This window comes from Pteronotus mesoamericanus, unplaced genomic scaffold, assembly GCF_021234165.1.
Source record: "Pteronotus mesoamericanus isolate MK-2021 breed Mesoamerican mustached bat unplaced genomic scaffold, CSHL_Meso_final contig_90, whole genome shotgun sequence".
Lineage (NCBI taxonomy): Eukaryota > Metazoa > Chordata > Mammalia > Chiroptera > Mormoopidae > Pteronotus > Pteronotus mesoamericanus.
The window spans coordinates 24,439,368-24,453,797 of NW_026555277.1; the positions used below are offsets into that span (position 1 = coordinate 24,439,368).

The 14,430-nt window shown below is 38.1% G+C and overlaps 1 protein-coding gene across 2 annotated transcripts in view; it reads right to left on the bottom strand.

Annotated features, from left to right (window-relative positions):
• Positions 1 to 14,430, bottom strand: part of PLCL1 (phospholipase C like 1 (inactive)) — a 307,752-nt gene that overhangs the window by 36,228 nt on the left and 257,094 nt on the right. For both annotated transcript variants that reach the window (XM_054585880.1, XM_054585881.1), the window contains exon 5: positions 13,030 to 13,139. In XM_054585880.1, the coding sequence (XP_054441855.1) occupies positions 13,030 to 13,139 (110 nt within the window). The remainder of the gene's footprint in view (positions 1 to 13,029; positions 13,140 to 14,430) is intronic.

Below are 14,430 nucleotides of genomic sequence, written 5' to 3' on the forward strand. Positions count from 1 at the left end.
ATTTTTAGAAGATGGATGATTAGATTTACTTGCAATTAACAATGTGACTCATGACCAGATTTTATATAATAACAAATTAGCTAGGATGCTAATGAATGGTAATTAAATGAGCCAGGCAGACATTTCAGAACTTCCCAGACCAAGCTGAGGAGGTCCAACACATTTATTTTGATTTGTTGTCTTCTCACCATTATTTTAAGATTTGGGGGGGGGGGTTAAATTTTATTTTAATTTATTTTTTCAAATACATTTGTCTCTGCCTACCCCCCCACCACTTTCCCTTGCCTCCTCCCTCCTTCCCTCCCTCAGCTCTTCCCCTTTGGTTTTGTCCATGAGTCCTTGCTATATGTTCCTTGTCTTTCCCTTTCCCTTCCTTTTCCCCCCCCCCCCACTCCTTCCTTCTTGTCTCTGTTGATTTCTTTTCCTTTCAGTGTTGCTGGTCTTATTTTCCTTGCATATTTTCAGATTGTTTTGGCAACCACACTCAAGTATCAAGATACAAGGCAGGGTTTTGGAATCCATGAAAGGTTAAAGACATTTACTCTCTACTCAGCTGATACTTCCTCATAGAAGACTTCCCTGACCTCCCCCATTCAGTAGAAACCCAACTTCTCCTTCATGGTACTCATCACAGAAACAAAGTTAACACAGAGTGTGCAATTATTAAATGACTGCCTCCCCCACTAGACTGTCAGCCCCTGTTTTTATTCACGAGCGCATTCTCAGGCACACAGCCTGGCACCCTCCAGGAACTGATAGGTATTTGCTGAATGGATGAATTCGATGTCACACACACACACACACACACACACACAATTACTATTTGCCAAGTTATGGATTAGAAGTCTCTTTTATAGTTTGCACTTTCTTGTTTAAAGATGTTGGAGGGAAAATAAATAAAATCGCCTTCTTAAGATGGGAAAGAAAGTTATTTATTCTGCACTAATAAGTCAAACAAAACAAGGTCCTAAAAATGTGTCTAGGAGTACCATTTTAAACCTTTAATCCAAGTATAAATATATCAAACTTAGCTTATAAAAACCCAGAAGTAGATGCTATACCTTCCAAATGTATATTCTCCATAAGAACTAATAACATTTTATTTTTGTGTATAGAGAAAATGGTACTGTCACATGAGATTGAAGTTTTTCTAAAACTGATTCACCATTCTCTCTCACCTGCAACCTTCTTCCTGGTGATAAATTATAAGCATTGTATGGAGCTGGCTGAGATGACAGGTGAATCTAGGGCTTGCCAGGCTGAATGAGACTAAACCAGTTGCCACGCTAATCAGACCCTCACTTTTGCAGCATCATTATTTTATCCTTTCCCAGTTCCAGTCACCAAACATTACCAGTATGTCAATCAATTCCATAGCCTCTTGCCAAAATTCAAATTCTATTTTTAAAACACAAAATAGGCAAAAGTATAAAAATTTAAAAATCAAATAAAAATTTAAAAAATAAATGTAGCATAGGGAAGCTACAGACTAGATTGATACACAACATGCCTTTCACTAGCTATTAGGCATACTTAACCTAACAATACAAGAAATTCTTTATATTGGTAGGTAAGTTTCTGAGCAGATAAATACACAACTAGCTGGCTAGATACATGAACAGACAGTCAAGTATATCTTGCCATAGTAGTTAGTTATGTGGTCCATTCTGTGCAATTTGCTTTTTATGATAGAGCATTTAATCTGTTTACCAGACTGCAGCCTATATTTCCAGAGTAGAACGTTTGTGAGCTATAAACTGAATTTAGTTATCAGAACCTCTCTAATGTTACTTGAGTATTTTCACTGCAGGGAAGTCTTGCAGAATGATAGAAAGGATAAAAAATCATTTTGTTTTCAAATATGTCAAAAAAGGACAATATTGTTAAAATATCAATACTACCAAAAGCAATCCAAAAATTCAATGCAATTCCTATCAAAATCCCAATGAACTTTTTGCAGAAATAGAAAAATCCATCCTATAATTTATATGGAATCTTAAGAAACCCTGAATAGCCAAAAAATAATTTATTGAAAAAGAAGAGCAAAACTGGAGTACTCATACTTACCAATTTAAAAACTTACTACAAAGCTACAGTAATCAAAACAATGTGATACTGGTATAAACTCAGACATATAGACCAAAGGAATATAGTACACATCTCAATAATAAACCCTTGTATATACACTTAAATGATTTTGACAAGAGGGCCAAGACTATTCAATGAGGAAAGGACATTTGTTTTTTTCAACAAATGGTGTTGGGAAAACCAGATATCCACATGAAAAAGAATGAAGTTGGACCCTTACCTAACAACATATACAAAAATTAACTCAAAATGTATCAAAGACCTAAATATAAAAACTAAAAGTATAAAACTCTTAGAAGAAAATATATTGCAAAAGCTTCATGACACTGGATTTGGCAATGATTTCTTGAATATGGCACCAATGATAAAAGCAACAAAAGAAAAACTAAACCCACAAACATTAGACTTCACAAACATTTAAAAACTTTGTGCATCAAAGGTATCATCAGAGTGAAAAGGCAACTCACAAAATGGAATGAAATATTTGTAAGTCAAATATCTCATTAGGGATAAATATCCATAATATATAAAGAACCCCTAAGACAACAACAACCACAAAAAACAACTCAATTCAAAAATGGGTAAAGGACTTGAATAGATATTTCTCCAAAGATAATATAAAAATAGCCAATAAGCACATGAAAAGATGCTCCAGATCATTAGTCATTAGCAAAATGCTAATTTTCCTAAAATAAGATATCACCTCATATCCATTAGAATAGCTACTATCAAAAAATAGAAAATAAGTGTTAGCAAGGATGTGGAGAAATTGAAACTCTTGTACATTGTTGGTGAGAATGTTTAATGATACAGTTGATATGGAAAACAGTATAATGTTTCCTAAAAAAATTAAACATTAAATTACTATATGATCCAACAATCACTCTTCCAGTATATACCCAAAAGAATTGAAATCAGGCCCTCAAAAAGATATTTGTATACCCATGTTCATAGCAGCATTATTCATAAAAGTTAAAACACGAACGTGTCCAAATGTCCACTGATGGATGGCTAGATAAGCAAAATGATGTATTTATATACAATGGTATATTATTCAGCCTTAAAAAGGAAGGAAATTCTGACATGTGTTACCACATGGGAACCTTGATGACATTATGCTAAGCAAAATAAACGGTCACAAAAAGACAAATACTACATGACCCTACTTATCTGAGATACCTACAGTTGCCAGAATCATAGAGCTGGAGAGTAGGATGGTGGTTGTCAGGGGATGGAGGGAGTGGTGAATGGGGAGGTGCTTAAGTGAGTGCAGAGTTTCAGTTTTACAAAATAAATAGAGCCATGGAGATGGATGGTGGTGATGGCTGCACATCTTTAATGTATTTGACACCATCAAACTGTATGGTTAAAAAGGTTACTACTGTAAATTTTATGTTATGTGTAAAACAAGCAGAAAAGAAATCCCAACAAGATACTGAATATAGAGCATTCCATTTGGAAAGAACAGTCAGGAAAGTAGAAGAAAAGTGGGAGGGATTACTGTGGGAAGCTGTGTAAAATAAAAAGAGAAACAGAGTAAAATTAGGGTGTCAAAGCACCATGGGTTAAAAAAATGGAAAGTAGGAGAGCAAGACATAAAAGATAGGATATATAAGTAGAGAGATTTACACTATTGGTAAGTTTAGTGGCAAAAGGACCAATGTATTTAAGCAATGTAATACAGTTAAACTATAGAAAAAGACTGGGGAAAAAAACAAAATCATAAAACGTGGATACCAACTTCGTCTGCCCCACTATACAGCTGGAAATGAAGAAACCAGTGAAAAATGCAGTGTGTGGCCACACTTACCAAGAAGAAGCCATTGTGGGCATGACTGAGTCCAAGCACAGACCAGAGACAGAGGTCTGTTGCCCCAAAATTGGCTATAGCTGCACCCATGTGAGACTGTCTGATCCCATCCAGGACAAAGCACTTAGAGGGGCAAGTGAGAGCCACAAGAAGGAAAAAAACATCACTAGTCAGACTAGGAAAGAGCACCTGTCTGCAGGGAAGTCCGCAGCCTGCCTCCTACCCCAGCCATCTGTACAGAGCTGTGCTTGTGAAAGCACTTGCCTGGCTGCATAGCATACTTTGAGGTAAAACTTGAAAGTTTTTCAGTGTAGTTGAAAGCATTTGTCTACATTACAATAAAAAGTCAAGAAAATTATATTGTTCATTTTTAACTATTTTATAATTTTAAATAAAATTTTAACCATAAAAAATGTAAAGAGCTCTAAGAACTCTAGCAATCACAAAGTCTAATTTCATTTTTAGGTAAGGAAATCAAGCCCCAGAGAAGATGAGATAACTTTAAGAAATTATATTAGTCAGTTGAAGGTTTCTAGACACATTGTCCAAATTTCTGTAGTTCTAAACTCTTAGATAACTTAAAAAAAAAAAAAAAGATGGGAGTTCACAGCCCCAAAATTTGTTATTTTGTATGTATTCTTTGAAAGTATTTTCCTCAGACCAGAATTAAAAGCTTTGTTTAAACTCTTTGAACGTTGAGTTCTCAAGGTTGGTGAAGTAAAGGTTTTTTGGTTTTGTCTCTCAGGAGGTTCCTTTCTTCTCAGTGAAGACTGAGGAATTTACCAACTAGGACTTCACCTTTCATTCTTAAATCATCTCAAGTTTGTTATTCAAAGGAAGAAGAGCCCAGGAATTCTGCTCTAACAGCTTAGGTGATTAAGGACAGACTTGGGGTCTGAGAATAACTGAGGCTGAGGAAGGAACAGGAAAAAGAATTTTGCAAAGTTTTTGCCAGAAGCAGGACTCTTAAACTCCCTCCATCTCCAGTAGATGTAGAAGCTGGAAATGTCTAGACTAAAGTTAAGTTGTCCAAGAGAAACAGGAGGAAGTTGGCTGGGTTCTCAGGGTAGGTCCAGGGTTTGGCCCTCTGCTTTGGTATTTTTGGTGTAGTTTTGTTTTGCTTTCAAATCTCAATGGTATCTGTCCAGGGGCTCAATTGCATCCATTTGATCATGGATGATGAAGCTCCAAGGAGCTGATTCATGCTAACCAAGCTTACAGGAGATGGACTGATCAAAAGGGAAGTTAACTGATTCACTTACAAAGAGAAATGTAACTGCCAGGCGTCTGGGACTAGTTGTGTCATTCAGTCAACCCATTCTATCTCTGCTAAAATTACACTGGGGAAGTCAAGTGTAGGACAGAGTTGCCTGTTGAATAAGAAGAATTAGTAGTCTCAAGTTATACTCTTTCAATGTACCTTCCTGCACTGTAGAATGCACTGCCAAAGTGTTTGGAATACTCATTAACTAGAAAAGACCCTCCTTCTCTTGGATTAAGTAAGAAAATAAATATAAAGCACTTAGTGTAATACTTGATACATAGAAAGCACTCAGTTAATATAAGCTATTGTGAAGGTTCAGAATGAGCCACCCCAAATGCACCTCAGGATTATGCAGATTATTTTGAGCTAAAGGCAATTTTAGTTTCAGGCTCAAGAGAAATTTCTGCCCCCTCCCTTTAACCACCTAGAAGAACTTGAGTTACAAGAATGTGCCCATAATAAGAGATTATCAGAGATAACCTCTTTTGACCCATCAATAGGGCACAGTAAAATTTTACCTACTAAACCTCAGTTCTTCTTATCATCCTGCAATGACCCTTTGATGCCGCTGAAGTACATTACCTCATCCTTAGATCAAAGTGTCATATTCCTAGATCTCCTTTTCTATCTCTGAATCTCTCAGATATGTGGGGTTCCTGTCTGCATGAGATTAAATTAGATTTTCTCTTGTCATTCTGTTGATTTGATTATTTGTCCAGCCAAAAAATCCAGAGGAGGGCAAGGGGGACTTTTCTCCTTCTGAAAACTATCATTATTGTGTTGCTATAAATATTCTGACAATGTAAGTGGACTTCCAGCCAAGGTGGATGTGTACGTAGATACACTTTGCCTCCTCGCACAACCAAAAGAAGGACAACAACAAATTTAAAAACAAGAAATAACCGGAGCTGCCAGAAAAATGAACTGTATGGAAGTCTGAAAACCAAGGAGCTAAAGAAGAAATATTCATCCTGACTGGTAGGAGGGGCGGAGAAGGGCAGCCTGGGCAGAGAGGACATGCAGCAAGGCGGTAGCTGGTGGACTCGGTGGTCCCACATGTGCATATGGATAAACCAGGATGAACAGCTGGGGAGCGAGACAGACCATGCAATCCAGGGTTCCAGTGTGGGAAAAGAAAGCCTCAAGACCTCTGAAAGTGAAAACCTGTGGGGGTTGCAGTGGCAGAAGAAACTGCTAGCCTCACAGGAGAGTCTTTTGGAGAGACCCACAGTGTTCCAGAACATATACAAACCCACCCACTGGGAATCAGCATTAGAAGGGCCCAATTTGTTTGTGGGTAGCTTGGGAAGTGACTGAAAGCTGGTCAAGAGCCAAGCAAGCGGGATTGTTCCCTCTCAGACCCCTCACCCACACACAGCATCACAACCTAGAGACCTGGGTTGCCCAGCCCTGGCTAATACCTAAGTAATAGGCAAGCTGAGACAAAGCTGAGACAAAGAAATATGGCCCAAATGAAAGAACAGATCGAAGCTCCAAAAATAGAACTAAGTGATGAAGACATAGCCAACCTATCAGATGCACAGTTCAAAACACTGGTAACCTGGATGCACACTGAATTGGTTGAGTATGGTCACAAAATGGAGGAAAAAGTGAAGGCTACACAAAGTGAAATAAAGAAAAATATACAGGGAGCCAACAGTAAAGGGAAGGAAACTGGGACTCAGATCAACAATTGGAAGCAGGAAGAAGAGATAAACATTCAACCAGAACAGAATGAAGAAACAAGAATTCAAAAAAAAAAAAAAAATGAGGAGAGGCTTAGGAACCTCTGGGAAAACTTTAAATGTTCTAACATCCAAATCATAGGAGTGTCAAAAGGAGAAGAGGAAGAGCGAGAAATTGAAAACTTCTTTGAAAAAATAATGGAGAACTTCCCCAATATGGCCAAGGAAATAGACTTCCAGGAGATCCAGGCAACTCAGAGAGTCCCAAAGAAGTTAGACCTAAGGAAGCACACACCAAGGCACATCATAATTTCTACCCAAGATTAAAGATAAGGAGAGAATCTGAAAAGCAGCAAGAGAAAAGGAGACAGTACCCTCAAAGGTGTTGCCATTAGTCTATCAGCTCATTTCTCAAAAGAAACCTGCAGGCAAGAAGTATTCAAAGTCATGAAGGACAAAGCCCTACATCCAAGATTACTCTATCCAGCAAAGCTATCCTTTAGAATGGAAGGGCAGATAAAGCGCTTCCCAGATAAGGTAAAGCTAAAGGCATTCATCATCACCAAGCCCTTATTATATGAAATGTTAAAGGGACTTATCTAAGAAAAGGAAGAAGATCAAAAGCCAGGAACAGTAATATGACAAGAAACTCACAACTATGAACAACTGAACCTAAAATAACAAAAACAAAAACAAACTAAGCAAACATCCAGAACCGGAACAGAATCATAGAAATGGAGATCAGAGGGGAGAGGGGAGAATGGGGGAAAAGGTACAGGGAATAAGCAGCATAAATAGTAGGTACAAAATAGGCAGGGGGAGGTTAAGAATCATATAGGAAATGGAAAAGCCAAAGAACTTATATGTACAACCCATGGACATGAACTAAGAAGGGCGTGGAATGCTGGGGGGAGGGTTGGGGCAGGGTGGAGGGGAATAAAGGGGAGAAAAAAAGGGACAATTTTAATAGCATAATCAATAGAATATATATTTAAAAAATATTCTGACAATATAACATAGTGGGCTGGCAGCATGAGCTTTTGAGTTAGATTCTTGTTCCATCCCTCGCTACCTATATGCCAATGGGAGGATTACTTAACCTTTTAAACCTCAGTTCTCCTGTCTGTAAAATGGGTATAATAACAGTATCTTTAAAGGGTTTGTTCTTAAAATTACTTAAGATGTTGTATGAGAGTCACCTAACTGCTCACTGTAAGTACTGAAGGCTTTTTATTAATAACAAAATTAATACACACTTACGACAGCATTTTTATACACCAGGCATTGCTTCGTAACTCTTGTCGTCACTCCTTTATTAATTCATTTAGTTCTCACTATAACCCAATGAGGCAGGTGTAGTTGCAGAACCTGCTGCTGGTAGATTATATTCACTAGTATCTGCTCCTTTTTCTTGAGAAAGTGCATCCTTGCACCACTAAATTGAAGTCAAATTTGACCATTTGACTTCGTTTTGTCAATCAAAAATGTGACCAGAAGGGGACACGTGACACTACTTGGCAGAAGCGTTTAAAACCAATCTGTGCCTCCTGGCCTCAAGGACTATAGTGTTCGTTAAGATAGAGCCCCCATTAGCCTGAGTTCCTAGGTAGCCCTTGCTGACCCATGATAGACAAACACTGCGAGCTAGAAATAACCCATTGTTTTAAGTCACTGAGATTTTTAGATTTTTGTTACCATAGCACAACCTAGCATATCCTCGTTGATTCAGAAGCAAAGGGACAAAAGGAAATTTTCCCCAGGCCACATAGCTAGAAAGTATCTGGCTCCAGAGTCTGTACTCTTAACCACTTTGCTTTATGTTTTTAATAATTGATAGTAATATCAATATAAAGAATAGTTTATGATTAATGCATCATTATCACTAAGCATCTGTTTCGAGACATTGTTATAAATAACTATTCTTTTCTGAATGAGTTGGCTCAGGAGAAAACTGAATCTTTCTCCAGCTTCTACTGCAACAATAGCCAGCAGCTGCCAAAAACACCACTGGAGTTTTGAATGGACAACACAGAGGACACTGGACGTGCCCCTTCTTTATATATAACCAGAACAGCCCCCAGGGGCTTGGCTACTATGGCTGCCAGAGAGCCTGGTTTGATGGCCCCTCCCCCACACCTACACAGGATCTCATAGAATGATTTAAAATATCTATGGCCATTCAGTTAAGGGTAACCCTACTCTTGCTGTCCTTTAGTCTTTCAGAGAAGGATACCTCTCCTAATACTTATTTTCCCACTAGCCCATCATCTTGTTTCCCCTCTTCTTTTGTTTCAACAATGAGCAGAGACTTCAAAAGTGTTTGCAAGCTCTATTAAAAAGATAGTACTGCACTGACATCCATGTAATCTCCCAGATGTAGTAAGATTCCACAGAGTTGTGAGTGCCTGAAATTTGGGGATTGGATGAGAGACTCTACCTGGTTTAGAAACACAAGTGCCCAAAGAGGAGAAGTCAGATGCTTCAGCTTCTGCTCTTCCCAAGGAAAATGAAAGTGTTGTCAAGATAAAAGCAAAAGGAGCAAAGGCTTAAGCAGTGATAAAAAGCCAAGAAGTTAGGTGGAAAAAGATTAGGCATATTGACTGAACATAAATCTATAAAAGAGACTCAGTTTTTAGGGTACACACTGAGATGCATTAAATTATAAACTTTCTTCAATATTATTTTTATGTGTATATCTACTTGACACCTACAGCCTGCTAAAATAAATTTTTTATCAAAATTTTACAAATACAAAGATAAAGGAATTTATTTCCTTAAAACAGTCAACCGGCCAAGTTATAAAAATAAATATTGGGAAAACTCACTCAAATGCTACTCCAGTTTCTTTCACATTTCAGGTTTACAGGTGCATCCACACTGCAATAAAGTTCTTTCCTTATCTAAAGAGTCAAAACACTGTGGTTGGAGCCACCCAAGACTTTAAATGAATTCTACTTTACAGCATATTGTGTTTTGTCAGTGACACAGTATAATTCATTTTTCTCCTGCAAGAGATCTTGAATTCTCATGAGTGAAACACTTCTAAATTAATGATAATGACCACAATAGGTTGGCTATACAAGTGAAGTTGCAGTATCTTTTTCTGGAAGACTTAAAGAACAGGAAAAATTCCATTGTAAGATTTTAATATTGTGTTTCATAACCAAACAAAACTTACTTCTGAAGGCCATGATGGAGAAAAGACAGATGAAAGAAACTGTTTATGTGTGAGGATGAGGTGAGATGGAGCTGTCTTGGTCCAGTGATTATCTGGAAAAGATACTGAAGACTGAGTCGCAAGACATGCATCACCACTGGACTCGAATGAACGTGGTGGCTATGTAAGAAGTTGGATTTTGTGCTCAGCAGAGAAAGAGAAAGAAAGGGAGAGGAAAAGGACAGGTATTATTGGGTATTGGCATACGGTAAAAGTGTGGGGAAATGCAAAAGATCTGCTAAAAAAGTCCCTACTCTGGGCCCATGCGTGGTGCTAAACTGTGAATGAGAGAAAAACACATTTACGATAGCTTCCAGGACCATCTTGCTTTCAGCCTCCTTGATGGATTCTAAGTCCTGACTTCTGGCTTAGAAAGCTTAGACACAGTAATTACAATTCATAAGCATTATATTATGGAGTGATTCATCTTTGTCTCTGAAAATTTTTCCCCAGCTTCCCTGCCATTTATTAATATCAGATTAGTGTAACACTACATTTTAGAAAACATAAAACTAAGGGATTTATTTTGTAGTCTCAGCTCAATTTACTTTAAAGCCAATGTCCCTTTCTACTACTCTATGCTACCAACCCACCATTCACCTGAAGGCACATTTCTCACTGTTGCCAACTCCTCCCTTACTTGTTGAAAATTACATTGGAATTAAATATTTTTAGCTACACAAACCCACATACTCAACTAACATTGGTCAATCTCTACTCTCTCCCCTAGATAGTGAGGAGTACATGTGTAAATTAGTGTGTAAGGAAACCTTTTCAACAAGCAATGCAGAATTTTATAGGTGATCCCTGCCATGTCCTACTAATTCAGTGATTATATCCTACCAGTGTGGTTATTACTAATTCAACCAGTTGTAACCAATGGAAATTGACCCTCACAAACTTAAGTGAAGGGACATGTGTTGGAAGACTTTTAGGAGCTCTGAAAAATCAATAGGAAGGCTGGAGAACAAAGCAGGAACTAAGATACGGAAATAAAGGAAATAAAAGAAACAGAAGAGGATCTTTTCAGAGACACCCCTGAAATAAACAGGCTTAAGCAAAGCCCAGTCTCTTTGTCTCTCAGCTAAAATGTCAAATTCTAAGGAGATCATTTGCCCACTATGTGCAGAAGGGAAACCTGATTAACAAGCCCACCAAACTGTGACTTAGATCTTTTGTATGTATCATCCCATTTAATTCTCACTAAACCCTGGGTGTAGACATTATTATCACCCTCGGAGAGATTACGTAACTTGGCTAAAGCCTCACCAGACAATTTGCACACAGACCCTGTGCCTTCACCCACACTCTTGGCTCCTGGACTGAGTCACGCGGACTAAGTTTCACAGGAGACGAGGACAGGATAATGGTTAGAACCATGGGCATGAGTTCAAATCTCAGCTGTGCCATTTACTAGCTGAAGGCAAGACACTTAAACCTCCCCAGGCCTCAATTCCCTCATCCGTGAGATGGGAAAGATGAGATATCAGAAACAGCCTGAGCTACTTCAAGGTCACACAGTTGCCGCAAAGAGCAAAGGGGAAATATATAAATTAGTTAGCTATGCGTGCTTGTCACATATCAAGTGCCGAATAATCAATGGCCATTATTAGTTATAGGTCTGTCACTCCTTGTAGGCTAGTCCTGGAGGTTCAGGTATTACTCTTTTCTGCTTGGATCCCAGCACCTTTCTCAGGGATCAGCACATTAATAACCCTGCATAAATATCTGCTGAATGGAAAGCATTTGCATCAGGAACACACTCCCACATTGTACACTAGTGTTATAATGAGCTTCTTTTTACATATTAATATATATTAGTTTATAATATATATTAATGTGATATCTCCACTCTGCCCATTAAGCAAATTATGCCTATCCCCCCATCCCACCCTTGACCCCCAGACTATTAATTCACAAGGTCAGGGTCTCTATGTTTCTTGTGCTCCATGGATCCCCAATGCCTAGCACAGAGCCAAGTACACAGCAGTGTTCAACAAATATCTGTGAATTGAATTTTTAATAAACATTTGTGATATGTCTTACAGATCACCTAGCATTTTCACATAAATATGTGCAGCATCTCTCTGCAGAGCAGATGAAAGACACAGGCTCTGGAGCAGACCACCTGGGTTCCACCTCCAGCTCCACCATTTACTAGCTGAGTGACCTTGGGCAATACACACAAGTTTTCAATGCCTCAAGTTTTCTTACCTGTAAAATGAGAATAACAACAGTATATGGTTGTTGTGAGTACTAAAATGTTCAGTGGTATGAATCTTATGAAACAGCACCTGGCACACAGTATGTGTTCTTTAAATATCAGCAATGATTCATTTTGTTTGGGTTGTTTTTCTCCTATCACACTGTCAGAAGCAAATTATTCCAGCTGCTTAAAACACTTCTTCTTTCATGTAAGAAAATATGAGAAGTGGCATCTTTACTTAAAATCCTGAAATTAATATTCAGCAGAGCAAATCATAATCTCAAGAAAATGACTTCCAAAGCTATTTGCAAAAATAAATGTATTTATAAAGTCTGATCTTAAAATAAAATAATCCTAAATGGCTCCAGATATTCTACTGCTTAAGTCTCCTCTAAATCACTTGCATTGGGTTCTTTCCCTGCAACATTTGGCCTTTTTCTTTTCACAAACAAGAACAACTACACTGACTTGTGCAGAAGTATTCATATGAGTAAAAACACACACGCACAAACACCAGGCAATAGAATTAGGTTGTGCTCTCCTCTGACTCCACCACAAACCCCGTTGCCCTGCTAGAGCAAAAAGCGTGTCAGTCCCAGTATGCATCTCCCCAACGCTTAGAGCGTGAACCTAGTGATTAGGTCACACATTACTTAAAATGCAAATCACTGTACTTAACCATCAATGCTTCTCTACAGGCTGAAGAGATGAAAAGAGGAAAAAAACAAAGGAAAAAGGGCACCTAGGCATTTCACTTACCTTCAGTACTGTAATGTTCCAAGCAAAGCTCTCAATTGCCTTGTTGAGTTTTCTTCCTTTCAAGCCTTCTTTTGCCCCCAGATTATGAAGTTCTTCATGGAACTCCATCCCTTTGAAAAAAGAGCATGGAAGAATTCTTAGTATAAATTGACGAAAAATAGGCATTTTTTTAAATATTATCAGCAAAAATATAATTTCCCATTCCTGTCCTTCTCTTATGATTTCTAAATCCCTTAATTAAATTGTCTTTCCCATTCTGTTCATCCCCACCAAATGGCTGGACTTATGGAAAAACTAATCAATGCATTAGAGTAAAGTACATTTTAAACAGCCAGGAGCCATAGACAAAGACATGAGAAGGTAAGAAGCAAATTATTTCAATAGGTTACATCCATCTTGTTTGCCTGATTTTTATATGAAATGGTGTAATGTGTGAATGGCCACCATATGCAATGGAAGCAAATATCTCTCTTTTCCTATGAACTGTCTACATAGCTTGACAGTAGGCCCTGAAGCCCACATCAATAACAATAGTAATAATTAATGTGTTGAGTAAAAATAAAAAGATTTTTTAAAAATAGCATTCCTGGAAACATCCAAATGTTTCAGATTTGGGAATGACTTTAAAGTGATTATTAGCTCAACCATTCTCTCAAGCTTGAATACTATAAAAAAACATCACCATGATCTCTTTCTTCAGCTTTTGCCTTGGAACTTCAAGAATGGGAATCATCATTTCTCCTGGACAGCTCATTCCATCTTTGAAGGGCTATGACCAATATCAAGCCAAAGCTTCCCTACCCTGGAATATCAATTCATTCTGTGGTGCTAGCTACACCCAGGCCAACAAATTCTAGCCTCATTTTCCCAGAGCAGCCCTTTGAATATTTTAAGAACAATATTAAAGTCCACTAGAGTCTTCTCTTCTCCAGATTAAACATTCTAATATGTTTCATCTGACTAATAATGTCTTTTGTTTGTTTAAGGATGACATCCAGGCAGGGCTACTGCATTACATAACTTCCCAGAGTGAAGCTTGCAGAGACCTGAAACCAGGAACATTTATTAGAGTGGGCTTGAAACAGCCCACATGAGGGAGGGATTTACCACCACCCTACTTGTTCTAGCCACTCTGCTTTTATTAATGCAGCCTAAAATCATGTTAACTTTCCCGGTGCCAACATCTCAAACATCGCACCTGGTAAGAGCATGACTGTGGAGCCTGGACGTACATTGATTGTCTCCACCACTTACCAAGTATGTGAGCATGAGCAGGTCTCTGAAACTCCATGACCCAGTTGCCTCATAGGTAAAATGGCAATAGCAGGAGTGTTTACCACAAGGGATTGGTAGTGAAGATTAAATATGTCGATACATATAAAGCTCTCAAAGTAGTGCCTG